Consider the following 27,615-nt stretch of genomic DNA (forward strand, 5'->3'; position numbering starts at 1 on the left):
TGGTTAATCACATGTTAATTTTGCGTAATAATTTTTAGTCCTGCCACACATTTTCATCCATTTCCATGAAAATGAAAGGCAATTTCTCCTGGTGAAAAGTAGCTTAGGGAAAATCTGTTCTGTTGTGAAATTATTAAAATCTCTCAGCCAAAAAACGGTGAAAGGAAATCTGCAAAATTTTGCAAATACAAAACCTCAGTTTTTAACATGAAGATTTTGGAAATGAAAACTGGTAGAGTCAATATTTTTTCAAGATGTATCAATATAAACAACGTCTAGATATGATTTATGCTCTTCAGAGAAAGTCTTTCATTTTACAGCCGCAAGAATTCGATGGGACTTATAATTGCATTAGATGACAATAAAGAAGCAGCTGGAGATTTATTCTGGGATGATGGAGAATCTAGAGGTAGGCACATTAGATACCTGTAGCATTTGCAATATTAGTATATTTGAAAATAATAATCCTAATTTTTTCATTGGTTTCATGGATGAAGAATTTTACATTATGCAAATTAGTGGTATACTTACAAATTATAAATGTTACAATCAGGGGGCCCAGTCTTGCAAATTCTTACTCACCTGACTAGTTCAGTGGGACATTAGTGAGGGTTTGGGTATGCAACTTCAAGTAGAGGAAATGTAATGTTCTATTCGCAGAAGGGACTGAAAGTCTTGTTAGAATTGTTGTTTGCTTGTTAATATGAAAAAAAAAGAGGCTCATATTAGCCTTTAAAAAAGTCCAGAGTTGTACACCATATTACTGACATATTTTTAATACACTAAATTCTGCTCTCAAATTTGCTGATGTAAATCCAGATTAATTCCAGTGGATGCAAAGCTATCTTGGATATGTCTACACTCTACAGTCACACATCTGAATCACTGTGAACATACCCTTATATGTGGGCATAAATACAGACAGTGATAAAGTTGGATGCTAAAAGTGAGGCATCTAAATCCACAAACAAACAAACAAACATTTCATCACTGATAATGTCAATAAACCTTATTGCTTTCTAGGGTTCTTGCTGTATTGTTGTTGTAGCTCATGTAGCCACCAATCTGAGATGAGAATCCAGCTATTCTGGATACTGTACACACACAGTCCAAAAAATAGGAGGATCTAAGTGCACCTATGTAGCAGGATTTTGTTTAATAAATTTAATCAAAATAATTTATAAATATATTCATTTCTTTCACATGTCCAACTTGGCTAAATAAAATATCTGAGTTTTATCCCTTTAAAATACCATGGTTAGTGATGGTTAGGCTGAGATTAAAGCTAATTTGGAAAATAAAGGGAGTTTGGACTTTGAATGATAAAATAACTGGCTGTGATTTTTAGAGGCACCTAAGAAGTTATGCACCCAAATTCCATTGAAATTTACTGGGATCTGGGCACCTAAATCCTTTGTTTGACAATCCCAGCCTTTGTCCTTTTTATTATACTTTTGTTAGACAAACCAGCAAGCAGTTTAAATATTTATTCCAAAATGACTTCCTGAAGACCTTTTATTACACACTCAAGCTTTTATTAAAAAAAAGATTTAAGGACCTGTATGTGATAGTCTTTATTGTTTGTTTGTAACCCATTGTAGCACCTTATTAAAAAAGCTAAGGGTTTGGTTTATGGCATATGCCCATTAAAACTAATGTATTTCAAGAATACTTGGTTTTCAGGAAGTTCTGACCTTGCATTTTTAATCTAACAGTCTCATGCTATCCATAGAGAGAAGGGAATAGAAAAAGAAATTGAGCATGATTTAACCATGCTGGATGGGTTTAAGAAGGAATTTAAGAAGAAATGTCTCAACAATAAGGGCTTATGCATAATGAAGATGGTCAAAGCTCCGCTGTGGTGGTCAAGAATAGATTACACTATGTCATTCCACTAATGTTTCATCTGTAGTCCTGCAAAATATGGCCCTGATCCTGCAAAACACTTGTGCATTTGAGTGTTTTTATACACAATTCTCACTGAGTGAAATAGAACTTCTCTTGTGCATAAATGTTTTCAGAACTAAGATCTAAAGGTGGTGGGAAGGTTATATAGGATTACTTGTGTTAACTGTTTTGATTTCTGTCTATGATTCTGTACGGTACTGACTGTCTAGTACTGAAATTCATTCTAACTCTATGTTCAGATATACACATCTTTTGATCAGTAAAACTTTTGAATAGATCATCATTGACCTCTACAAATGTGCTCAGGTTGGAGAACTCCGAGAAAATTTAAATATAGTCTCCCTAATAAGCCTATCTTTAAAAAGATTCTGGGATTCTGCTACTATTCCCCTGTCATCAACTCACCTGTTTACAGATCAGTTTTTCATTGAGAGGGAGATGGAAAAGGTCCCGAAATGGTCCACGCTAACCCTAAACTTCTCACTAAGTGGTAGACCTAATTGTGAAGAAAGACCTAATTGTGAGGAAATACCAGTGGTAGACCTAATTGTGAGATGCTGCCTATCTGATTCTCCTGTTGTGGGACACCTGGCTGACTACATCATCCTAACTTCTCTCTCAGCCCCAATTCCAAGGTGCTGCCATCGTAGTAAGGAGTCTGCCTTCATCCACATACTTTAGCTGTGAAGGACTCGGACTCTCTTCTGGGTTTACACTGCTGTTCCTTTAAAGTATAAAGTGCCCAGTCTACAATTCCCTACGATCACATTGTACTCTGTAAATCTTAACTCAGAATATTGAGTCTATCTGTCCTGATATTGAAGAACTGGGGTATTTAAGGAGAAGTTATTTCACTACCTCAAGTAGGAGGGCATCAAGCTAGCTGTATGCCAAAAAGTGGGGCTGCCAGGTCCGGTGCTACCATTTAGGTGGACTAGGCAGTTGCCTAGGGTGCCAGGATTTGGGGGTGCCAAAAAGCGACACCCTCCAATTTTTTTTAAAGTGTTTGAGCGGCTGCTGCCCTGGGAGGGAGAGGGAGTCTGAGCTGCCACCGGCAGTCCAGGGATTCCTCTGGGTCAGCGCGCCGCCGCCAGCAGCCCAGGGGTTCCCCTGGGTCAACGTGCCAGCAGCCGGCAGCTCAGGGATCCCCCAGGGTCAGCACGCCACCGCCGGCAGCTGGCAGCCCAGGAGTTCCCCGGGGTCAGTGCGCCACTGCCAGCAGCTGGCAACCCAGGAGTTCCCCTGGGTCAGTGCGCCGCTGCCGGTAGCCCGGGGGTTCCACTGCGCAGTCTCTGCTTCGATTCTCCTGCCTCCCAGGCTTGCGGCGCCAATCAGCTGTTTGGCGCGGCAAGCCTGGGAGGAGAATTAGAGCAGGACAGTGTGCTCGGAGAGGACGCTGAGCAGAGGTGAGCTAGGGTGGGGAGGTACCGCAGGGCTCCCCGGGCCTGGGGATGAGAAGCTGTCACGGGGGGCGGGGAGCTGCCATGGGGGTGCCACAGGGCAGAGGGGAGCTGCTACAGGGCTGGGGGGGGGCGCAAGGTGGAAGTTTCACCTAGGGCGCAAAACTTCCTTTCACCAGCCCTGGGGGCTGCTTGTGCTTCAAAAGCTTATGGTATGATGATTTTGCTTTATACTATTGAAAGCCTTTTTTTTAAAGATCTATGCAATAATAGATACATATCCTACTTATAGAATCCAGTTCTTATTGTTTTGACTCTCCCAGTCCTGACTCATGCAAAACCTTTCAAACTGTCCATGCTCTTTTAAGTCTCTTGAAACTCTGGGCTGCCTTAAAGAAAATGCGTTGTGGTTTGGCTGATAATTGCTGCAATAAATATCGAATGCCCTGGGCAGTTGCTGATATTTCTACAGAGGGAATGTGTTCATTTTCAAGATCTAAAATAAATCAGATTTATTGTACTAATATTGAGAAACAAAATTATATGAGCTGTTACTATTTTTTGATCATTTTCTAAAACAAGTCTTCCTAAAAACTTATGAGTTGCAATCGTCCTTAGAAATTGTTCACAATTTCCTAGCAACCACAACCTTCTTCATGTCCATCTTTTTTTTTTTTTAAATCCCACACTGCAGTGTTTAATAATCAACTCTTACATTTGCTGCCAGTGAGGTATTTTATTCCCTGTTTCGTAACTACATTAGATAGAGTATAATAGAAACTCTTTGCATAATAGATAATTGTTCAAAATATTTCAAAGAGTTAGCTTTGAAATATGGATATAAGGTTAAAAGAAAGTGTATGCAGTCCTTCTGGCAAGTAGAATTTTAATTGCACTGTAGATGAATATCGAGTTTAGGCTCTCTTTATGTCAATTGCGTGGCAAAGAACTATGATCAAGTAATGTTATTACTTTTGCAAAGTCAAGCACTCGAAAGTTAGGAAATATCAGAATTGAGATTGCGTGTATACACACACACACTACACACACATATGCTGCACACACAGACACAGGCTGCGCACGCTACACAGGCACAGTTACGTGCTGTTTTTTTTCCACAAGACCCCCTACCTTGTTTCTATCCAGATTTGGTAAAGCACTTAACCACAGGAAGACAATGGGCTACTCATTTACTTAGAGTTAAGTGTGTGCGAAGTGCTTTGATTTCACAGTAAGTTTCCACAGGTTTGCCTTTATAACAGCTTTTACTGTAATCATTCTTTAACTTTCTGCTCTTTAAAAAGAATAGAAAAAGAGCATAAGTTTAAAGCAGGTAAATATCCCCATAATGTAGGATCAGTTACATGGACATCAGAGTAGGCAAAAGAGTTTAGTAAATCTTCATTTGTCCCTCATTGGAAGCTATGAAAGACAGAAATTATGTCTCAATATCAGTTTGCACAGCACCTAGCACATTGTTGTGGCAATCTATTGGTTTCTAATTGTAACACAATCCTATGCTCAACTTGTCATTAATGCTGGCTAATTTCTGCACTGTGCTTAGAAAGTGTTCATTTCTCTCTCAATATTTTAGGTACAGTGGAAAATGAAACCTACATTTATTACCAGTTTTCAGTTGCCAATGTAAGTAATTTTTCATAATGTTATTTTCATTGTGTTCATATTAATCTGTAATGTTTTCAGTTAATCAGAGCATCGTGTTTCGTTGATTGTTCATTCATTCTTTTACTAACTTTTAGATATCATAAAAGCACCCATATTTCCTGACAGATGATAAAATTGACATACAACTATTTATCAAATAGAAGAACAGCAAGGTGGCGATTGCCTTCAGCTCTCATTATACCAATGGGAGTTTTGCCTGAGTAAGGGACGAGATGCAATTCTATTAAAAATGCAGTAGTGGACTCTATAAAATGTATTTTAATTTATTTCTGCACAAGGTTTTTTGGGTTTTAGACTCTAGACAGATATTCTGTCAGTAGAAATAAATGTAACTATCCCACACGTATTTGCTAACAAATAATACTTTTAGTAGGACACCAATTCTATCATTTCTTACATATTAAAAAGCATCATAAAGTCCGCATATAAGGCTGAATGTGTCCATTCTATGGGGATGAAGAACTAGGACAGGGAAGGAGTGTTGCATCTATTGCATCATTCACTCCTTCCTTTGACCCCAAAGAAGCCCCTTCATGCGTCCTCCATTGGACTTGGGTCTTTTAAGGGGGAGCGATGGGCACAGGATCAGAACTACTGCATAAAACATTGTCCCCCTCAATCCATGGGGATTTCAAAACTAGATAATTCTGATTGAGTAAGAATTAATTCATGTTTCTTTCTCTGCTGTGCTGAAATTCACCCAGGGGAACAGCTGCTGAAGGGGAAACTCACAGGAAGCATAGGAGTAGAAGCATGAATACCTTCATAGATCTGATTATCATTTTTCTTTTCCTTATTTTTAATCTATTTTCCCTACATCAGTGGTGCAAAGTGAAGCCAATGAGCTGGCATTTTAGAGGTGTCAATTTTTAATTTTTATTCTAAGGAGTGAATGTCAGCAATTTAATTAGGCTGTCAGTACGTAGATAGTTGATAGTCTCTTTTGTCTGTTTTTTCTAGATTTATATAAGAATTTTGAGCAGCTATTTAATGGATGCATTCAATTCAGTCAAAAAGAGAGTGAATAATGTTAAAAAATCCTAATTGTCTCATATAATACGTCTGTATTATTATTACAGCTAACATGACACTGACGTGTATAGTATTTAACAGTATCCTTTCCTGGTGACTGAGTGGTTCAAGGGGCTGGTAATAGGATATAAAGCATTTTCCTAGTGTGTCATCTGTTTGATACTAGCACAGCTCTGTTGTGACTGAAAGCTACTGATTGATGGTAATGTGATTAGTGTAAATGTCTTAATATTGGTCCATGACATGAATGGAGAAAGTTCACACCATAAAAAATCACCCCTAGTGCACTAAATGGTAACCTTGTTTGCGTTCTTAGCAGAGAGGCCAAGGACCTGATGTGTGCAGAGAATAAATTTATGTAACTGATTCCTCCAGGTCATAGTTGAGATGCACTTGTTGGATGCTGTGGGGAAAATTTCTCTGTTGCTACTTGTGATGCACCTGTTCTCAGGATTGCTGCATAACCACAGATTTATGTACTGGGCTATCAGTCTTCCATTAGCCCTGAATCCACACACAAGCATTGCTGTTTTTTGATAAGTAATCAAAAGTTTATTAGTAATTAACATAATTTATTTCGTAATCATTTACTCTTTGTGGTTACAAAGACATTGTAATCAAGGGCATATTTCTTGCTCTTATTGAAAGTCAATAAAGAAAGGTTAATTCATTGCATAAAGCTGCCATTTATCAATTCAATCAATAATGGAGAACATCTATTTTTAACAAACAAATAATGGACATTTTATTAAACAGGTAAATTGCTAAGAAAATATAGTGGCCTGTTCAAGAATGGAAAAAAAAATTATATTGCATCAGCTATCTTCATTTTCCTGGTACATTTGTGCTGTGGACTGTAAACAAGGGGTGAAATCCTGGTCTCACTGAAGTTAATGAGAGTTCTGCCCTTGACTTCAATGAGACCAGGGTTTTTCCCTATATAGGCAAGGTAAATACATCTGAACCAGAAATGCTCTCCTCCTCTCCACCATATGCTTTTCCAAAGTGAGCACGGAGCTTCAAGTAAATGGAGCTATGTGGGAATCTGGTCCTTTAAAGTTTTAATCATTTTTCTGAAATAATTAAAGAATAGAGAACCTCTGTTTTATTAATGGCTTTTCCCTCCCTTCTGAACTCAGACAGCTGGTTATACTCTGGATCTGATATGTGGGTTAGGATTGAAGCTGAGAGCGTTGGGTATTATAACCAAACCATTGACAGATCATGATGAGGCTGGAGATTCTGAGATTAACTGTGCGTTTCAACTTTCACAAGAGTGATGTTTTGGAGTGTATTTATGATTTCATAGCTGCCGTGACAACCACAGTGCTATCCTGGTGGTGGTTCCACAGCCACCTAGATCAGAGGTGGGCAAACTATGGCCCTTGGGCCACATCTGGCCCTCGGGACCGTCCTGCCTGGCCCCCGAGCTCCTGGCCCGGGAGGCTACCCCCTCCCATGCTAAGCCCCCTCCCCCGCAGCCTCAGCTTGCTCACTCCACTGCAGAGCTATGAGCTCTTGAGGCAGCTGTGGTGCATGGTGCTCTGTGCTGCATGGTGACAGCAGCATGGCCCAGCTTCAGTCACGCTGTGTGGCTGTAGCACCGCCAGCCACCTGTGCTCCGGGCAGCACAGTAAAGGGGCATGGTAGGGGGAGGGGTTGGATAGAGGGCAGGGGAGTTTGGGGTGGTGGTCAGGGGATGGGGTGTGCGTGTGTGTAGGAGTCGGGGGGGAACAGGGGGTTGTATAGGAGCAGGGGTCCGAGGGAGCAGTCAGGAAAGAGAATGGGGGTTGGATGGGGGGCGGGAGGGGGCAGTCAGGGAAAGAGGTTCTGGGGGCGGTGAGAGGACAGGGCGTGGTGGGGGTGGATGAGGCAGGTGTCCTGTGGGGGTCATCAGGGAACGAGAGGGTTGGAAGGGGAGTCCTGAGGGGTCAGATAGGAAAAGGGGGCCAGGCCATGACTCTCTCCCCTAACCGGCCCTTCATACAATTTATGAAACTTGATGTGGCCCTAAGGCCAAAAAGTTTGCCTACCACTGATCTAGATGATGATTAAGCCATTAGATTTAGTGTTTGTTTTCAATTCAGTGATTCAGTCAGTGGAAGTTGAAAGCACTCAGCACCTGACAGAAGACACTTGGTACATCTCTGAATTGGGTACCTGCTCTGACTGAATAGAGTTCAGTTCTGCTGTATCAAAGTAAATAGGATACAAGTCAGAGTGCTACTTCAACGCTTCTCTGGCTCATGTCCCTCATTTGCTCTTTATTTCTAAAAATTATTTTTTTTAAAAAAAGTAAAAGATACGATTGAAGTACGTTGTACAAATTACAAGAATGAAATAGTGTCCATAATGTAATATTTATTTATGCTAAACATATGTTATATTATAGATCATAGCCTTTAAGAAAGAATATTATCCAGTTAAAGAAACTGCTAAGGGGAAGGGGGAAAAAAGTGTGTGTGTCATTTTATAAATTGTGTTGTAAAGAAATGTTTAGAAACACACAAAGTGACTCTTTCCAGTAAATCATACAAGACAGTGCATGACAACATACTCTGAATATCTTATCTTTCAGAATAGCTTGAAAATGAATGTTTTGCACATGAACTACATCGATCCCAACAACTTAATGTTTGAGGAAATCAAAATCTTTGGATTGCCCCTTCAACCTACAATTCTTACTGTGTCAGTAAATGGTGTGGTGCAGAATTCTCCTCATAATATCAGCTATAATCCTTCAGATAAGGTAAATAATATTTGAATTCAGGGACAGAACCTTCTTAAGAATTTTATAAACTTTCTTTCAGGTGCTTAATAGAATGAGATCATGGATGTAATAATGTATAGTAAATCTGTTTTGTTGCAGAATAAAGGCACTTAACGCTACAATTGTGTTATGCTCAATAAAAATGTATAAAAAAATGCGTGCCAATTTTGCCCTCAGACACACACTTACAACTCTCAGTAGCCAGTAGAAGTTGTGCATGAAGCCCAGATGGCTAGATATGACTTAGAGTAGAGTGTCATATTTGCACAATGTAAACAGTATTTGACATTAACATCAATGCTCAAAGAGTCCTTTTAAAAACTAAAATGTGTGTGCTCTGAAAGCTTCTCAGTCATCAGTGCCACAAGTACTCCTCATCAGGATGAGTTCTGAGTGGCAGCCACATAGACTCATAGACTCATAGGTCAGAAGGGACCAATATGATCATCTAGTCTGACCTCCTGCACAAGGCAGGCCACAAAACCCTACCCATACACATTTATAACAACCCCGAACCCATGACTGAGTTATTGAAATCCTCAAAATTGAGATTTGAAGACCTCAAGCTGCAGGGAATCCACCAGCAAGCGACCCATGCCCCATGCTGCAGAGGAAGGCGAAAAACCTCCAGGGCCCCTGCCAATCCGCCCTGGAGGAAAATTCCTTCCCGACCCCAAATATGGCAGATGTATGTGCTGAATAAGCAGTCAATTAAAAACCCCATTGAACTGCCATTCATGACAAATCTTATGAAGGAACTTGAAAATCCTGCCACTGCTGTGTATCTGGTTTCTGCGCTATCTTTTAACTATTACAGGTGATTGCATTAAATTAAAATGATAGAAATAAAACAAATAGACCCAATATTGATTATAGTAATTGTGTCTAAGATTAGATATTTAAATCCATATTTAGGCACCTAATTAACAGTGGTCTGATATTCGCTCATTATAAACTTCAGTGGAAGCTGTCAGTACGCAGCCACTTTTATTTACTTGCTTAAGTATTAATTTAGGTGCTTGTTATAGAATTCAAGTCGGAAAATTTTAATTTTCACACATTTTTTAAAATATTAATAAACTAAGTATTATGGGGTAGAGTCTCATCTGGAGTATGTTTTCATAGTTCTGTTAACATCAATTTATGTGACAATTTATACTCAATGAAAATCTGCCCCTATATTGGTTGAAGACAACATTGGTTGAAGTCAGTTTGAAAAATTGTTCTTTGTTCAATTTTTTACAGGTTACTCATGTAACTGGGCTTCAACTTGAACTAGGAAAATCATACTTACTGGAATGGAATCAAGAGTTAAATAACAATGAAAGATTTGATTGCCACCCTAGTCCCAATGCAACACAACAGGAATGTGAAGCCTTGAACTGTATCTGGAATGTGAGCAAAAATTATTTCTCTAACGGGGAATAGGAGTAAAAAAATCAAAAAAACTTTTATCTTTTTCCTTATAGTTTACTGTTGTGAAAAAGATGGATCAAGGCAATTTCAGAATGGAATTAGTCTGACAATATTCTCCTTTTACAAGACTTCTTTTAAACAAAGGGCCATATTGTCAGCTGCTGTGTGATAGCATAGCACGGTTGACTTCAATGGAACCAGGACAGTTTGAAACAGCTGAGGATCTGGCCAACATATATTAAAAATAGAAGATGATGTGGTATTCTTAAAAGACAGGGACAAATAATACTTACAATTACGCTTCCACATACAGCTCTTCCCCCGCACATCAGCTCCAAGAGTGCCTTTTGCAGGTCAATCTGCCTTTGTCAGCATTCCATACTAAACCTAAAACAGGTTCTGATTAAAAATTAATTCTACTGGCACATAAGATCTGAACAAACCCGTGAACTTTAGAGAAGTTTTCATCCACTTTTTAACTTAATGTCTTGGATCTGTCTTTGTAAAATGGATCCAGACAGGAACAGCTGATATGAAGTTCCTCAAACTTGGGTGACTTTCTTTTCCAGATCTAAATCTATGCTTTAAAACTTGGGTGCATCTCTAGCTCTGAAGTCTAAAATTCTGTGCAAGCCACTCCTGAGAACATAACAGCCATGATGCTGATGTGTTTACCTCCATTCGCTGTACTATAAGTATCCAGTGTATATCTATGTGAAATGCTTTGGGATGATGACCATTTGAAAAAGGCTTTCTGTCTCTGTGTAAAATGAAATTTTATTCCAGTTGTGAGCTGGGACTTTTTTTAAAAATAGAGAAACTTAATCTTATCAAATTGTGCATTGTGCAGTTGGTTAAATCTCCACTGGAAACTGGGATGTGCCAAGCAAACTTATTTTCTCTTGAGAACAACTAGACAGAGTTTGAAGCTAGGTAAAAGTTTACTGCATTAAGCTACATCAACAGATACAACCACAAATAAAAATAAAATTCAGGCTCCCAAATACTGTTTACTGATCTACAATATACTTGACTTTTCAGCCTGTCTCCACTGATAATGTTCCATCCTGTTACTACCCTTCTGAGTATGGTTATTCTGTCAGTCAAATTACATACACCTCTTCAGGTTTATCGGTGAACCTCAACAGAAATGGTAATTATGCTAATCGTGCTGCGACTTCTACTACCTCTATCAATACACTTCGCCTGGATGTGACCTATCATGACAACAATATGCTGCAATTTAAGGTAAATTAATTCTGAAATTGTTGTGAACTGAGATTATTCCTTTGGTTACATTTTTTTAAAATCAGTTGTCTGCTTTTTGTACATTGGTTGACAACTCTGACTTTTCCACCTGATGAGGGAGGTTTCTTCATTTAGCTAAATAGCTGTTATTTGGGTTCAAGCCAAATCCTCTCTTCTCACAAGAGTTTATGTACTAGTTCTTATAACTTAATCCTATGTAATAGTGTATAAGCACCCAAACAACCAATCAGAATTTGGAGAATGTGGAGGAACTTTATCATTAGGGTGTAAGTATTATGCATTAGCAGTAAGTATTACTGTAGTTATGATAACTTTTGTGCTAAGGACACTTATAAAACTATATTCTAAAAAATAACTTTAATAAATTTTTAAAGTGAGCATATTGCATATATTGAATTCACCTATTAAGACAGACTATAGAATAAAGAGAACATAGATTTGGTATGTAAGCATAGCAAAAAACATAAAGCGTTAACAAAAAACTTAAAGGTAGCTTAAAAGTCTGAAAAAGTGAAAATTCTCTTTACTATGTATAAAAATAAATTCAGGACCACATTAAACAACAGTAATCTCTTGAACAAAACAAAAGATTCTTCAACATTCATTGCTTCTTATATACCAGTCCATATATCTATTATTTTAATTATAATGATATAAGTAAGAAAACTGATAGTGAAAGAGAATACTTCACCCAACACACTCACACTACAATTCTTTATCTGTTTTAGCTAAATGTTTGTTCAAGACTTTTAACTATATTGGTTGCATTTGAAAAAGTTTGTCAGAAATCTTCCTCTATTTAAGGTTCTACCAGTCTGAGAGGTGTACCGTGTATTTCATATGGGGAATAATGATTGAACTTGTAATATTTCTAAAAAGGGATTGAATTTTTAAGTGCCATCAATGTGTTGATCTTTTTTATGTTTTTATATGCACTCAAGTGAACTGATTTCTGCTTCATAGATTTATGATTACAGCAATAAAAGATATGAGGTTCCAGTTCCTCTAAATATCCCTAGCAGTCCTACAAGTACATATGAGAATCGACTCTATGAAGTAGCAATTCAGAACAATCCATTCGGCATCCAGATTCGACGCAAAAGCACAGGGACAATTATGTAAGTGAATCCTTTTCTTTTTTTGCTATAAGTAACATTTTTTTTATTTTAGGTTGCGGCAAATCGTGTTAGCTTCCACTGTATTGTGCTAGGTGAATTACCTCTTGTCCCCTCCCCCCACTTCCCCAGTGGCAACAGTCAGATAATGACAGCTCCTCCTTTTGGGATGTGCCTAACCTTGACCACTTGTCTCAGTTAATAGCATTATAGACTGATTGTTAATGGACTGAACTTCTGTAGTTAATAGAATTGTGGAACATCTCTTTTCCTCACCAAATGGCCAAGAAGTTTCCCTTCTCACCTTATATCATTGGCTATTGTAAGTTTTAGATCTTGTGGTAGAGTGACTCTAATGACGGTATTCGATTTCCCTCTGCTATCCCATGTTTCAATTGGATAGAATAATTAGCAGTTTGCTTTTGTTTTTGGCATGGGTAATTGTTGGTTATGACAAATGATGTTCAGAAAATCTTATTGCTTGCCTGGTGTTATGATTTACTTTTCCCTTAACATCAAGGTTGTGATTGTAAGATATTTTTATTTGCAATTTTCATCTCTTGGTATGAGTTATGATTGATGGATTTTTGTTTGTTTGTTCTGATTCTTTTTGTAAATGGATCCCCATTTGCTTACTTTTTGTATGTGCTAGGGATTTTGTTTGTTTGGGCTTTTAAGCGACATGGTTCTTCAGTAGGTGTCCCTCCACCCCCGCCCCCCCATCCCCTTTCCTCCAAGATTGAAACTTTCAGAACAAAGAGCAAGTGGTCCTGAGAGCAGTGGTTAAAATTGCCTTTTCTTCTTCCAATAAGTGCACTGTCTGCCTTTCTATCTGTTTGTCTGCATGTTAATACCAGTCAATAGAGTATTTTAACTTCTCCCAGGGAATTCAGTGTCGTCTCTCTGCCCCTGCAGCAGTTGGGAAATGGGAGATGCCTGTCCAAAAGAAAGACATCTACCTAAACATAGGCCAGAACTGATAGGGATGGGAGTGTGGAAAGACCAGACTCCCATCTTTCCAAATGAGAAGGAGGTGGTGACTGATGCTATTAGCCTGGTCAGTAGGTGTGATTGTTTTGTGGGCCTTGTTACATGCAAGGTCTTCAGCAGGAATGTAGAATTTGCCTGAATTTCCCAGATGTGAAAGAAAGTTGAAGTAGCCTTTTGAGACCGTCTGAGCATTCCCACTTTTTACAACTGCAGGACTTCCTGCCCTAGGGTTAGGAGTTATTACTTGGCCTGTAAGAGGTGATCAGCTGAGCTATTCCAATATCTAGCCAGTCTGTGTCATCACTTGAGTGTGTGCTCTTTCATCATATGTAGTAAGTGGAAATACCAAAAATATTGGCTTATACCTGAGTAAATGGCCTTCTTCTAAAGTACCACATCTTCTGGTGAAAAGTTTTTTTGTTGTTGTTGTTTTTTATGTTTGTATAATTTTACATGTTTTGTTGAAACCCTTTATTCTAGGGGGACCATTAGTATACCCGAGAGATTATCTTCAGGCACCTCCCCAGAAATTTGTTTGCACTTTGAATGTAGTTGATTTCACTGCAAAATGTCAGGCTCATCCTTCTAATCAAATTCAGAAAAAAGAGAAATTAGCCTTGCATCCTGAGGGATTTTTGCTAATATCCTCTATCTTTTGAGTCTGGATTGCTTAAATCTTTTGCATTACGAATGCTGATGCAGCTGTTCAAAGCTGATGCACATTCAAATGGAGAGACCTTACACCTGAGAGTGAGACAGACCTAGATATGTAAGAACTGAGAAGAGAGGAGAGGCGACTTTTTAAGCAATGTTGTTTCTAGGGCTGTTTTCTGGAAGTGTGATAACTAAGGACTTAGTCTAATGCTGTATAATTGTAATGGAGTATACTGGAACTCTGTGGCAGGGGAGGGTAACCCTCTTGGTCCACTACCCTATTTAACAGCTTTTTTCACCCCAGGGTCATACCTGGGGGACAGGGGGTTGCCTTTGGTGGTCAAAGGGAGGAAAATGTCTCAGGAGGACCCCAGGGATTGTAGAAAGCAACCTCAAACAGCTGCCTCTGTTCATGGTCTGAAGCAGGTATTCCAAATGAAAGAGCGGGTTTCTGATCCCCTCCTTAACACTGAAGAATGTCTGGGGGTTTGCTGCTTTAGACTGCAGTTCAGACTCTGGCAGGGCTCTGGAAAGAGGGTACAGTTCACATCAGACAGACTCTCTTCCTTGTTCCTCACTGTTGCATTATATTAAAGACAGAGGAAAATATATTAAAATATTCTTTTAATGTAAAAAAATTCTATTGTTGCTACAAGAGTGTAGTATGCTTAAAAGGGGACACAAAGAGGACCCTGGGAATAAAGCCAAGTCAGCCTAACTTCAATGCCTGGAGAGATACTGGGACAAATTATTAAACAATGAGTTTGTAAGCACCTAGAGGATAACAGGTTTACAAGGAATTCTCATGAGCAAATTAGGGAAATGCAGTGTAGGTGAAATTATTATCAAGTGGGGTGCACAACCAGTTGAAAGACTCCGTTCAAAGAGTAGTTATAAACGGTTTGCTGTCAAACTGGGAGGCCATATCTAGTGGGGTCCCACAGGGGTCATTCCTGGGTCTGGTACTATTCAATATTTCCATTAATGACTTGGATAATGGAGTGGAGAATGTGCTCATAAAATTTGCAGATGACACCAAGCTGGGAGGGATGGCAAGTGCTTTGGAGAACAGGACTAGAATTCAAAACAACCTTGACTAAATGAAGAACTAGTCTGAAATCACCAAGACAAAATTCAGTAAAGATGAATGCAAAGTACTTCATTTAGGAAGGACAAAATCAAATGCACAACTTCTAAATGGCTAGGCAGTAGTACTGCAGAAAAAATCTGGGGTTATGGTGGGCCACAAGCTAAATGCGATTCAACAACTTGGTGCATTTGTGAAAATGGCTTATATCATTCTCAGTGTATTAACAGGACTCTGGTATTTAAGACATAGAAGATAATTGTTCTACTGTAGTTGGCACTGATAAGGCCACAGCTGGAGTACTGTGTCCAGTTCTGGGCTCCAGACTTTAAGAAAAATATGGACAAATTGGAAAGAGACCAGAGGAGAGCAACAAAAATGAAAGAAGTTTCAGAAAATCTGATCTTTGAGAAAAAGTTTAAAAAAACTGGGCATCTTATAGTCTTGAGAGAAGAAGATTGAGGAGGACTGATAAGTCTTCAAATATGTTAAGGTCTGTTATAAAAGAAGACTGTAATCAGTTGTTTTCCATGTTCACTGAAAGTAGGATAAAAAACAGTGGGCTTCATCTGCAGTGAGAGAGACTAGGTAAACAGTAGGAAAAACTCTTTAATTATAAGTATAGACAAGCTCTGGAATAGGCTTCCAAAGTGGGTTGTGGGATTCCCATCGTTACAGGTTTTTAAGAAGAGGTTGCACAAACATTTGTCAGGAATGGTCTAGGTTTACTTCATCTGGCCTCAGTGCAAGTGGCTGGACATGATGAGTTCTTGAAGTCTCTTCCAGCCCTAAGTTTCTATGATTCTATGATTTGTGAGTTGGAGGGGATGTGATCTGCATGATTGTGAATGGTATCAGAGGTGTTCATTGGATAGCCTTCATGCCAAAATATGGTCCACTTTATTAAAAAGTTTGAGAACTCCTATAATTTAGACGATGTGGAAAACCAGAAAGTACAGATTAGAGGAGGAGGGGGAAGGGCTGGACTAGTTTGCATAGATTGGATAATAGGTTCAATTATTGTACACTTTTTAGTGAATAGGGTTTTTTGTTTCTTTGGTTTTTTTGGGGGTGGGGGGAATTAGAAATGGATATGGGAGTTTCTGAGCTAAAACCCCTGGAAATACTTTGATATAGTTTTAAGTTTGTAAGGGAATGCTTTATGAATTAAAGTGTCTATTCTGTTTATTTATGATCAGCAAGTAATACGCTAAACTTAGCTCATTTAGGTGATCAGATACCATGATGAGAAATATATTTATAAGAAAGCAGATAGGTAGAAAGGTAGATAATATTTATGTTGCACCCATTGCTGTGGTTTCTAGGGTCAGACTAGCTCTTTCACCTCATTCATTTTTAAACTTTTTGCTTATCCCTAATTAAGGAGAATATTTGCATGTAAGAGGAAATCTTAAAGAAAAAGCAGTCCAAAGCACCAAGTACTTGCTGGTGATAATTGAAGACTTCAGGAAAAACCTAAGGGTCCCCCCTGCGAAAAATGCTATCATGGCTAATATGTTACACATTGACTAGACAGAATCTGTATGAATGCTAAGCTTTTCCTTACCAGAAAATAATTTTAAACACAAAACCAAACTCATTGTGGTTTTTATGTTACTCTGGAAGTAGTTAAAATTGCAGGTGCAGAAAAATATTTAATGGATTTAATGCCACAATTAATTTGCAGATAGATCTCAGTAACATGACAGTAAACACATTTTGTGGGAGTGTTCCCTCTTCCCACAATGACACATTAATGAGGGATAAAGGAGAACAATGATGCGACCACTTATATTATTTAAAATATATTTTACTTTCTCATTTATAAAAATCTATTTTGTAATACAATTTGTTCTTTTGAGGTACTGAAAATTGAATTGGACAGTGAATGCTTGGCCAACCAGAAAAAAAAACCCCAAAACCATTCATATCCACAGCTCACTTTCCTGGAACTGCATAATTATTCAGAAGATCTATTATCAGACCATAATTAAATGAACAATAAAGAATGAGTTGAATTGCACTTAACTTGCAGTGAATGAGATTCAGAGGTAGATTTTCAACACTGGGCAAAAATCTGCTATAAACAGTAATGACATCTCCTTGTTTACTAAATCACATGTGGCACCAGGGCTTGGACTGTAGAGGGGGCAGATGGGGAAGGTGATCATATTGTTTCAAGCATCTTCACCAAAGTAATCTCTGCCCATACATGTTGACAAAATGAGGGAACACTCACGATAAATTGTTCAAATGCCTCACTAAAATCAATGGCCTTTCACAGCTGTTGTTTCAGGCTTTTTGCAAACTTTCATACACATCTCTGCATGGGTTACATTTGGGTCACATTTTTAATGTTTTCTTTGCAACTGTAACAGTAAGAGAGATCCTTCTTTTTTTGTAAATGGAAAGGCGTGTTACTGGAGGACAAGATGGAAACATCAGCACAGTGGTAGTGCAGTATAGGGGCATGTACTGGCTGTTTCTGAGCCCCGCACAGCACTGAAAACCTCTATTCCTCAATATTCTCCGCTGCTGCTTCATTCTTTCCATTTTTTACTGATGATAATGAGATAATTCTCATTCTGTTTCAGCTGGGATTCTCAAGTACCTGGCTTCACTTTTAGCGACATGTTCATTCAGATTTCTACCCGTCTGCCATCACAGTATATCTATGGATTTGGTGAAAATGAACACACTATGTTTCGGCGTGATATGAACTGGCACACCTGGGGAATGTTCGCCAAAGACCAGCCCCCTGGTGTAAGTAGAAACAGATTTTGTTTTTTCTCTAAGTAGCTACGCTTTCTTTGCTTTATATGCCTCTGGGTCTTTGTAGCTTGCTATTCACTTAAACTGAATCAAGGCAGACACTTTTTGAGAACTTTAATATACATTCTCCTGATTTCTGCCAGGATCATTTTGCCTATGGCTTGCAGGACAGATCTGAATGAGTTATGCTTGGTACAGAAACTGAGGAGGGGGCAAAGTGGCATTACATTATGTTTGCATTCCCCTGGCTTGGTGGGGAAAGATTAAACGTGTGATTATATATGCAGGCAGGCCCAACACTGAGATCCCACATAGCCTGGTCAGTCCTGATTTGCAGGCTTCGTATCTCAGTTCTAGGCCTTTGTTGAGTTGAGAGACCAGTATTTGTGCTCATCCAAAGCTTATTGAAATCAACGTAAGAGTCCCATTGGACACTAGGTCAGGCCCAGGAAGTGGTGTAGTTTGTGATAGACTGTCAGGGTGGGAAGGGACCTCAGAAGGTCATCTAGTCCAACCCCCTGCTCAACGCAGGACCGACCCCAACTAAATCCCCAAATGGCCCCCTCAAGGGTTGAACTCACAACCCTGGGTTTAGCAGGCTAATGCTCAAACCACTGGGCTATCCATCCCCCCATATGGAAAAATGTGTTTCAGGAATAGGCTATGATCATCTCTAATCCTGTCATTTTAGTTATGATCAAAGACCCCGACTGGAATTCAAGTCTTGGTGCAGACCTGAACAGTGGCAAATGCATCATATGCAATAGTACCTTGCTGCTTTTCATGGTTTTCAGCTGTTTAGTCGCAAATGATTTTTAGAAAAGCTAAACAAGTATGATGCTAATTTACATATTATAGGATAGTCACAACGTGAAGGTTGCACCCACAGTAATGCTCACATACCTGTTCTGCATGCAAAATCCCAGACCTGTGTGAGCAAACTAGTATCTTGTAACAGGTAAATCAATGTTAATGGAGACTTGTGTATGCATATGTTGTTTTCTGCATGGTGATGTGAGGTTTGCAGCCCCTATACAGTGAACAATGAAAGTGGTGGCATATTTATCTTAGAGCTGTCCCGCACAACAGATATTTTGGTTCCTTTGCAGTTCTGAAAAATCAGAAAAAAAAATTGTTTCAGATAAAATTTATTTTTTTTTAAATTTTCAGCGTCTAAATTTTTATTTTTAAATTTGAGTCAAACTAAATGTTTTGTTAGACCTGAAACAAAGCTTTTCAGTTTGATGAAGAATTTTTTTACATTTTTAAAAAATAAAATGAAAAATGTATGAAACAAAGTTGCTGTAGACTGAAAAATCAAAAGGTTCTGCTTCAAAAATTTTGAAACACACATATATTTTAATTTTTTAAATTAAAACAATTCAGTGAAACTGACATGAATCTGTGAAATGTTTTGGTTTGATGAATCTGCATTCCCCCCTCTCCAAAAAAAATAACCAGCCAAAAATTGTAATCTAGCTTCAATTGCTCTGTACCATTTCTTTCCTGTATGTGCTGCTTCTCCACAACCCCAGTCACTACAGTTATAGTCTCCTGGTCATTACAATTTCAGCTCTAATGCCTTTCAAATAAGAATCACCAATGTAGATACTGATTACAAAAAAACCGCTTGAAAACAGGAATGCTTTGTGCTGGGAAAGGTGCTTCATGTTAGCAGGAATTTATCAATAGATATTCAGAGATCTAAAGTCATATAATTATTTTTTTCATACTCAAATGCTTTCAAACATATTAAGTTCAAAAGTTTCAAACTGAAAATAATCTTTTGGCAGGAAATTTAAATATTTACCTCCATCTGTTTTAGAAGCGTGTGTGTGTGTGTGTGTGTGTGTGTAGGTAAAGGAAGAGATTCTCTGATAATTCTCCAAGTTATTTGTCCAATCATTTATTATGATCGCTTAAACTATTTTTATTTATTTTGCAGTACAAATTGAATTCTTATGGTGTCCATCCTTTTTACATGGGCTTAGAAAATGATGGAAATGCTCATGGAGTCCTCTTACTTAACAGCAATGCAATGGGTAAAAAAAAAAAGCACTTTTTTTTTTTATTATTCCTGAAGTGTATCCTTTTCCTTAAGAGTGGATTATCTAAACATTCTCTTTCTGCTTTCATTTTCTGGGTTTTCAGATGTCACATTCCAGCCAACCCCTGCTCTGACGTATCGCACTATTGGAGGAATTCTGGACTTTTACATGGTGTTGGGCCCAACGCCGGAGTTGGTTGTTCAGGAATACACTGCAGTAGGATTAATATGATGTCACAATTAATTACATTTTTTAGTCTTAATATCTTTTTTCATCATATTTCAATACTATATTTCCCCCCATTTTATTGTTGTTAGCTGATTGGACGACCGGTCATGCCACCATACTGGTCTTTGGGATTCCAGTTATGCCGTTATGGATACAAAAATGACACAGAAGTCTCTGACCTGTACGAGGCAATGAAGACAGCTCAGATACCCTATGTATGTTGTTCCAATTAAAGTGTATGCTACTGTTTGAACTCTGATTTTTCAGACTGTCCCCTGATGAAAAGGAGAACAAAAACAACCACTGTAGAATAGAAACAACTGTATGCACTAAACTGTAATTAATCTTCTTTGTTTACTATGAGTGAAATAACAATAGTGCTCTCTTTGCTTTTTATTAGCTGGATCTATTAATGGAAGCTATTTTGTACTTTTGTATTTCATATTTTAAAATCTTATTAGCTTATATATGGCACAATTGCAATTAAGGAGCTGATGTAATTCAATGGAATATGGACACACTTTGCCCCCACGTTGAGATCAGTCCTATATTCCTTGTGCTCTTAAAAGTCTTACTGAGTGAGTGAGAGTAATGGAGGTGCAAGGAATGCAGGACTTGGTTCATAATGCAGACAAATTGGGGTACTGGCTAGATTTAGCCTTTTGAAGGTAGGATCGTCTTGGGCTGAGGAGTGGTGCAGCTGGATTTCCTGTTAAGAATTTTTGTTAACTCCCTTGGGCTCCACAGATTGAGACTTTGTTGATGCCATTGTGAAAATTATTCTGTGCCTCCCACACAAACATGGTTTGTAACATTTTTAAAAAATGCTTTGAGACAAACAGCTTTGGCACATAGCTTATACCCCAACGCCCTAGCATTTTCTCCTATAATTATCATTTACATTACAGTAACACCTGCAAGGCCCTGTCAGAAATGGGTCCCCTTGTGCCTAGGCACAATGGTATAATGCTATAGAAACCAGTAGGAAGGATCAGGAGATGGAGGTGGAGGAGGGAAAATGTAAAATATATTCTGTGTTATACTTTTCCATCCTGAAGTATCATTGAAGGACCATGGCTGTGCACCCACCCAAGGGAATCTTCAAAAGGACCCACCATATTGATTCATCAAGCTAAAGGTGTTCCTTCACTTTATGATGCAGATCAATACATGACATGGAAGCATTTCAATATGTGACACACTGATGTGCATAGCCATTTTCCTCACTATTTCATGGCATTGACACCCACCCACCCTCAATTAAAATGGGAAATGATTCTTCTCTAGTGTATAGCAATTTTTTCTAGTGATAGCAAACTTCAGAATGAGTTAGCTGATAAAATGTCTAATTTCATAGTGGTCTTGATTTTGGGAGTGTGTAAGTATATTCATTTGACATCCTTTGTTTTAAGATGCAGCAGCTTCCAGTTTTACTTGGAGAAAAGCAGCAGCTCTCTTAATTTGACTGCAGTGTTATAAATACACACCTAGCAAAAAGGATGATTGCTTTACATCCATTGTTTTTGTGAACTGCAGGACGTACAATACACGGATATTGATTACATGGAACGGCAATTAGACTTTACCCTCAGCCCAGACTTTGCTGGACTACCAGCTCTGGTTGATAGAATGAAAAAGGAAGGAATGCGATTCATCATTATCCTGGTGAGTGTTTTTTTTCCCTTTTTTCCCTGGCCACAGATCAAAAAGTTATATACTTCACATAATACTCTTGATGTGTATAAAACAGGACTGTCCAGTGATTAAAATAATTAATCGAGATTAATTGCACGATTAAAAAAAATTGTGATTAATCACACTGTTAAGAATAGAATACCATTTATGTAAATATTTTTGGATGTTTTCTACAGTTTCAAATATATTGATGACAGGTTCTTCTCGATAATGATCCAAAACAGTGCAGACAGATGCATGTTAATTTTCATCATCTGAGTCAGATGCCACCAACAGAAGATAGATTTTATTTTTTGGTGGGTTCTATAGTTTCTGCATCAGAGTGTTGCTCTTTTAGGACTTCTGTGAGCATGCTCCATACCTCATCCCTCTCAGATTTTGGAAGACACTTCAGATTCTTGAACCTTGGGTTTAGTGCTGTAGCTATCTTTAGAAATTTCACATTGGTATCTTCTTTTGCATTTTATTAAATTTGCAGTGAAAATGTTCTTAAAATGAACAACGTGTGCTGGGTCATCATCCGAGACTGCTAAAACATGAAATATATGGCAGAATGTGGGTAAAACAGAGCAGGAGACGTACAATTTTCCCCAAGGAGTTCAGTTACACATTTAATTAATGCATTTCTTTTTTTAAACGAGCATCATCAGCATGGAAGCATATCCTCTGGAACAATGACCGAAGCACAGAAAGGCATATGAATCTGTAGTGTATCTGGCACGTAAATATCTTGTAATGCCAGCTACAATAGTGCCATGCGACAGCCTGTTAGGGTCACCAGACATCCCGATTTTATCGGGACTGTCCCAATATGTACTTATTTGTCCTGCATCCTGACCGATGTTCAGTTGGGATGGAAATTGTCCCAATGTTTTGCACTCTGGCGCACAGGTGAAGGGGGCTCATGCCCCCAACCCAGCCCTGGCTGAGCCCTGATTCCGCCCCGTCTCTGCCTCATTGGATCCCTCCCCAAATTCCCACCCTGGCCCCGCCTCTTCCCCAAGCACGCCTCATTCCTCCCAGGCTTATGAGAGTCAGCGCCTCATTCCTCCCAGCTTCTGAGAGTCAGCTGTATGGCGCCGCAAGCGCTGGGAGGAAGGGGGGAGAAGCAGGATGCAGCAGCCCACTCAGGGGAGGCAGAGGTGAGCTGGTGCAGTGGGGGGCGGGGCGGGGAGCTGATGGTGGGTTCTCAGCCCCCACCAATTTTTCCTATACTCTGGTGGCTTTTTATTTATTTATTTATTGTTCTACCACTGGCTCTTGTTTTTTGCTCTGCCGCCAGCTGTCTCTTTTTTTTTTTTTTCTCTGTTGGCGAACATCCCTCCCCTGCCATGTCCTGATATTTCATGTCTCTCATCTGGTCACCCTACAGCCTGTTCTCACTTTCAGGTGACATTATAATTAAGAAGTGAGCAGCATTATCTCCCATAAATCTAAACAAACTTGTTTCTCTTAGCGTTTGTCTGCACAAAAAATAGGACTGAGTGGACTTGTAGGCTGTAAAGTTTTACATTGCTTTGTTTTTGAGTGCAGTTTTATAACAAATAAACCTATTTGTAAGTTACACTTTTATGATAAAGAGATTGCACTACAGTACTTTTATGAGGTGAATTGAAAAATACTATTTTTTTTATAGTGCAAATGTTTGTAACAAAAATAATAAAAAGTGAGCACTGTACACTCGTATCCTGTGTTGTATTTGAAATTGATATATTTGAAAATGTAGGAAAACATCCAAAAATGTAATAAATTTCAATTGGCATTCTATTGTTTAACAGTGCAAATAATCGTGATTCATTTTTTTGTCAATCGCATGAGTTAACTGTGATTAATCGACAGCCCTAGTATTAAATTGTTCTCCATACAAATATAAAGTTGTTTTATCTTTAATTTTAGGATCCAGCCATTTCAGGCAACGAAACCAATTATCTAGCCTACACAAGAGGTGTCCAAGAAGATGTTTTTATTAAATGGCCCAATAGCAGTGAAATTGTGTGGGGAAAGGTACTGTCTTTAGATTACTTGATAACACCAGAGATGTTATTTCCAAATATGAATCATATTAGCATGCTTAAGAGGTGATTTGATCACGGTTCACAAGTACCTACCTGGGGAAGAGATTTCTGATAGTAAGCAGCTTTTTAATCATCTAGAAAAAAAGCATAAGATGATGCAGTAATTGGAAGCTGAAGCTAGACAAATTCAGACTAGAAGTAAGCTAAACATTTTCAACAGTGAGGATAATTAACCAGTGGAACAACTTACCTTGGGATATGATGGATTATCGCTTCAAGTCTTGAATTTAAGACTGAAAATCTTTGTAAAAGATATGCTTAGCAGACAGAGAAGTTATGGTCTTGATTCAGAAATTATTGCATGAGATTCTTCAGCCTGTGTTATGCACGAAGTAAGACTAGATGATCATAATGGTCCATTCTGGCCTTAAAGCTCTATTAATCTAACCGTGGAAGTAACAAATCAAAGAGAACAGTAAGCTATTCCATAAGTAGAAGAGAGAGATTATTTTCATCGGTTGCCAGAGTTTTCTTCAAATGAAAGTATTCCTCTTAAAACTTAAATCCAGTAGCAAATTAAATAGGAATTCTCCAACAATAGCCATTTGTATGACGTGTGCATGTTCTCACCCCATAGTATACCTGCAAAAGTAAATTCTTCTTGGGAAAATATCTACAAATATTAGCTAAGTTCAATGATTGGATTCTGCTGGTGGAAGCCAGCTGCAGGCATCCAGTAGCAGTAAGCCCACATGTAGCAGAATTGCATTGGAACAAGCTGTCAGCATCTCTGAAGAAACTGGAGGGCCCAGAGGTGGCCAGTGTAACTTGAAAGTGGATAGGACCATCCAGTGGGAGGTTCGGGCCAGGACACCTGAGATGCATTGATTCAATCAGTAGAGTTGGGGCTGCTATTTAAAGTTACCCTCCCGTTAGGGAGATCAGTGGCACTATTACTTGCCCTCTGACAGGGTTAATCATCATCTGGTGCATCTGCACATGAAAGAAGTGCAAATGTCACACCCATGTGTCTGTGACCCAAACAGTTCTCTCCAGCTCTGTGGATAGAGAGCACAGCAACAGATCTCTCTGGAGGGAAACATGTAAGCTAAAGGTAATCATGGGAGTCAGCATAGCAGCTGCTGAAGGGACAGGCCAAGCATAAGAGGAAATAGCTGGGTGATGGACAGTCTTCTGTGGATATGTCTCACTCTATAGCCACAGTAATTTCTTTCCTATTAATAGCTGACTGCCACAATATCAACGTAGGCACTTTTTGCCTCCACACTGTGGAATTATCCTATTGACCAAAATTTTCCAGTGCCATTGTCTTATTGAGAAGCCCTTGATCCAGTCAAGGAACTGGAGGGGCAGAGAAGGAAAGCTGGGAAGCAATATGAAACTATATTGTTTTCATGATGATGGCTATGACCTCTAATGATTTCCCTGAGATCTGCATGGATCTGGAGGGATCTGTGGGCTTGGGATTGTTTTGAGGAGTCTTTAGTTCTGAAGGGAAGTACTTTCCTATATCTTCTGTGAGATTGCCTTTATAGGAGACACCATGGCACTCAGTATGCCTTGAATACTGTTTTTTCTATATGTTACCACAGTTGAGCCTATGCCATGCTTCATGTAGAGCCATTTATATATTATAAAGTCTAAGGGCTCCTTTTAAAATTCAGTTTAAAAGTAGTCTCTGATAAACAAAACAGAAATAGTTGCATGTTGTAAGAAAGTCCAAATCTTCAGTGTTGGAAACAGCAGAGAACAGAACACAATTTGTTTTAATTATATACAATATTATGTTTCAAGTTTGAGTTTGGCTCAAATGAGATCCATGTTTTTCTGATGCAAAATCATTTGCAGCAGAACAAGGAAAAGGTGAATATGGTTATCCATCAGCTTTAGGGATGATTTGCATGGAAAGGATCATGTGCGGTGGGACATGGTGGCCATGAAAGCAATTAGAGATGAAGGGAGGATCAGGAAATTTTGTAGAGAGAGTGATTAGGGTATTGCTTTTGAGAAACAGCTGCTTTGTTTTTTAGAATTCCATCATAGTGCCTAAAACATAGTGTGTATCATAAATTTTGTACCAGCCTGTGTAATTTAGAATGATTTTTTTTTAAAAATGTCCTTCCTCTTATTAGGTTTGGCCAGATTTTCCCAATGTAGTTGTTAATGAATCGCTAGACTGGGACACTCAAGTGGAGGTAAGTGTATTGCATTGCTACAATGAAATGTTTTGATTGCTCACTGACAGCTATTGGCAAAACCAGAAGGGGTATTGAGTTATTCAAGGAAAGTAGCAAAGCAGTTATCAAAAGTAATCTATTTTAACAGGTGAGGTAGAAACATAGAAAATGGATAGCCAAATCTTCTATAGCATCTAAGAAAAAACATAAGACAATCTGGAGCCTTTTACAAGCCCCACCACATTTTAAAGTTAGCAATGCTTCTTGTTCTTCTGACAATCTTTGTCATGTATTGTGAAAGGAATTCATGCTGTGTCACTTTATTTCTTGATTCTCTACACGTCATTGGAAAAAATAAGTCTTTGCCTAGCAAATCTTCATGCAGTTCATAAAATTCAGTGCCCTGATGTGATGTTTGTTTCATTTAAATATTTTATAAAGCTTATCCTACTCCATCATGGGCTTAAGGCTCAACCCTACAACAATACCCTTATTTGACTTCAGTAGGAGTTCAGGACAAACAACTCCTTGTAGGATTTGAACCCATGCAAAATTAAGATCTATACTCAGTTAAGAGTAAAATGGTGAACTAATGAAAATATTAAAATTAATATTATAAACACATATAATTGAAAAGCTCTGACCAAGTATTTGATGTGAAATCTCCCATTTATATGGCTAGATTATAATCCTTTGTTGTCCTCTCATTCATTGAGAACATCATCTTTTTCCCCATTCAAGTATAGTCTCACTGATGTTAAATTTTGCCACTCTAGGCAAATTATTCCTCTGGGCTCCAAGTAACCAGTATGATCAGACGCAATCTGATAAAAAGTGTGTATTATCTAGGGGTTAGAGCAGAGGGTAAGAACCTGATTTTCATTTACATTAAGTCTAGTTATGACATTCTATTTTGGGGGGGTTATACTACTGCCCTTCTCCATAATATCTGAGCCATTGGTGCTCATTTAGGCTCTGGCAACGTAAAGGGGCTTAAAGTGAGTGCACATTTGTGATTTAAGGTCCCTTGTTACAGCTAGAGCATTGTAAAGAGGTCTTTGTGTAAATGCAAATCAGACTCTAAGGCTACGTCTACACTGCACGATTATTTCGAAGTAGTTTAAACCGATATTACGAAACCGATGTTATAAAATCGGTTTTGCGCGTCCACAATGCGATCACAAAATCGATTGCTTGTGTCCATGGTCCAAGGCTACCATCGATTTCAGGAGCGGTGCACTGTGGGTAGCTGTTCCTCAGCTGTCCCATAGTTCCCACTTCCGTGTTGAGAGCACAGTGCCTGATGGGCCAGAAAACATTGCCCCGGGTGGT

At 38.7% G+C, this 27,615-nt stretch overlaps 1 protein-coding gene across 1 annotated transcript in view; it reads left to right on the top strand.

Moving 5' to 3' along the window:
- SI (sucrase-isomaltase) overlaps positions 1 to 27,615 on the top strand; it is a 198,485-nt gene that overhangs the window by 54,707 nt on the left and 116,163 nt on the right. Inside the window, 13 exon segments of the mRNA XM_075068972.1 lie at positions 321 to 409; positions 4,903 to 4,952; positions 8,605 to 8,775; positions 10,042 to 10,191; positions 11,254 to 11,460; positions 12,445 to 12,599; positions 17,922 to 18,090; positions 20,045 to 20,141; positions 20,251 to 20,363; positions 20,465 to 20,590; positions 21,912 to 22,040; positions 23,967 to 24,074; positions 26,239 to 26,301. Of these exon segments, the coding sequence (XP_074925073.1) occupies positions 321 to 409; positions 4,903 to 4,952; positions 8,605 to 8,775; positions 10,042 to 10,191; positions 11,254 to 11,460; positions 12,445 to 12,599; positions 17,922 to 18,090; positions 20,045 to 20,141; positions 20,251 to 20,363; positions 20,465 to 20,590; positions 21,912 to 22,040; positions 23,967 to 24,074; positions 26,239 to 26,301 (1,627 nt within the window).

This window comes from Chelonoidis abingdonii, chromosome 8, assembly GCF_003597395.2.
Source record: "Chelonoidis abingdonii isolate Lonesome George chromosome 8, CheloAbing_2.0, whole genome shotgun sequence".
Lineage (NCBI taxonomy): Eukaryota > Metazoa > Chordata > Testudines > Testudinidae > Chelonoidis > Chelonoidis abingdonii.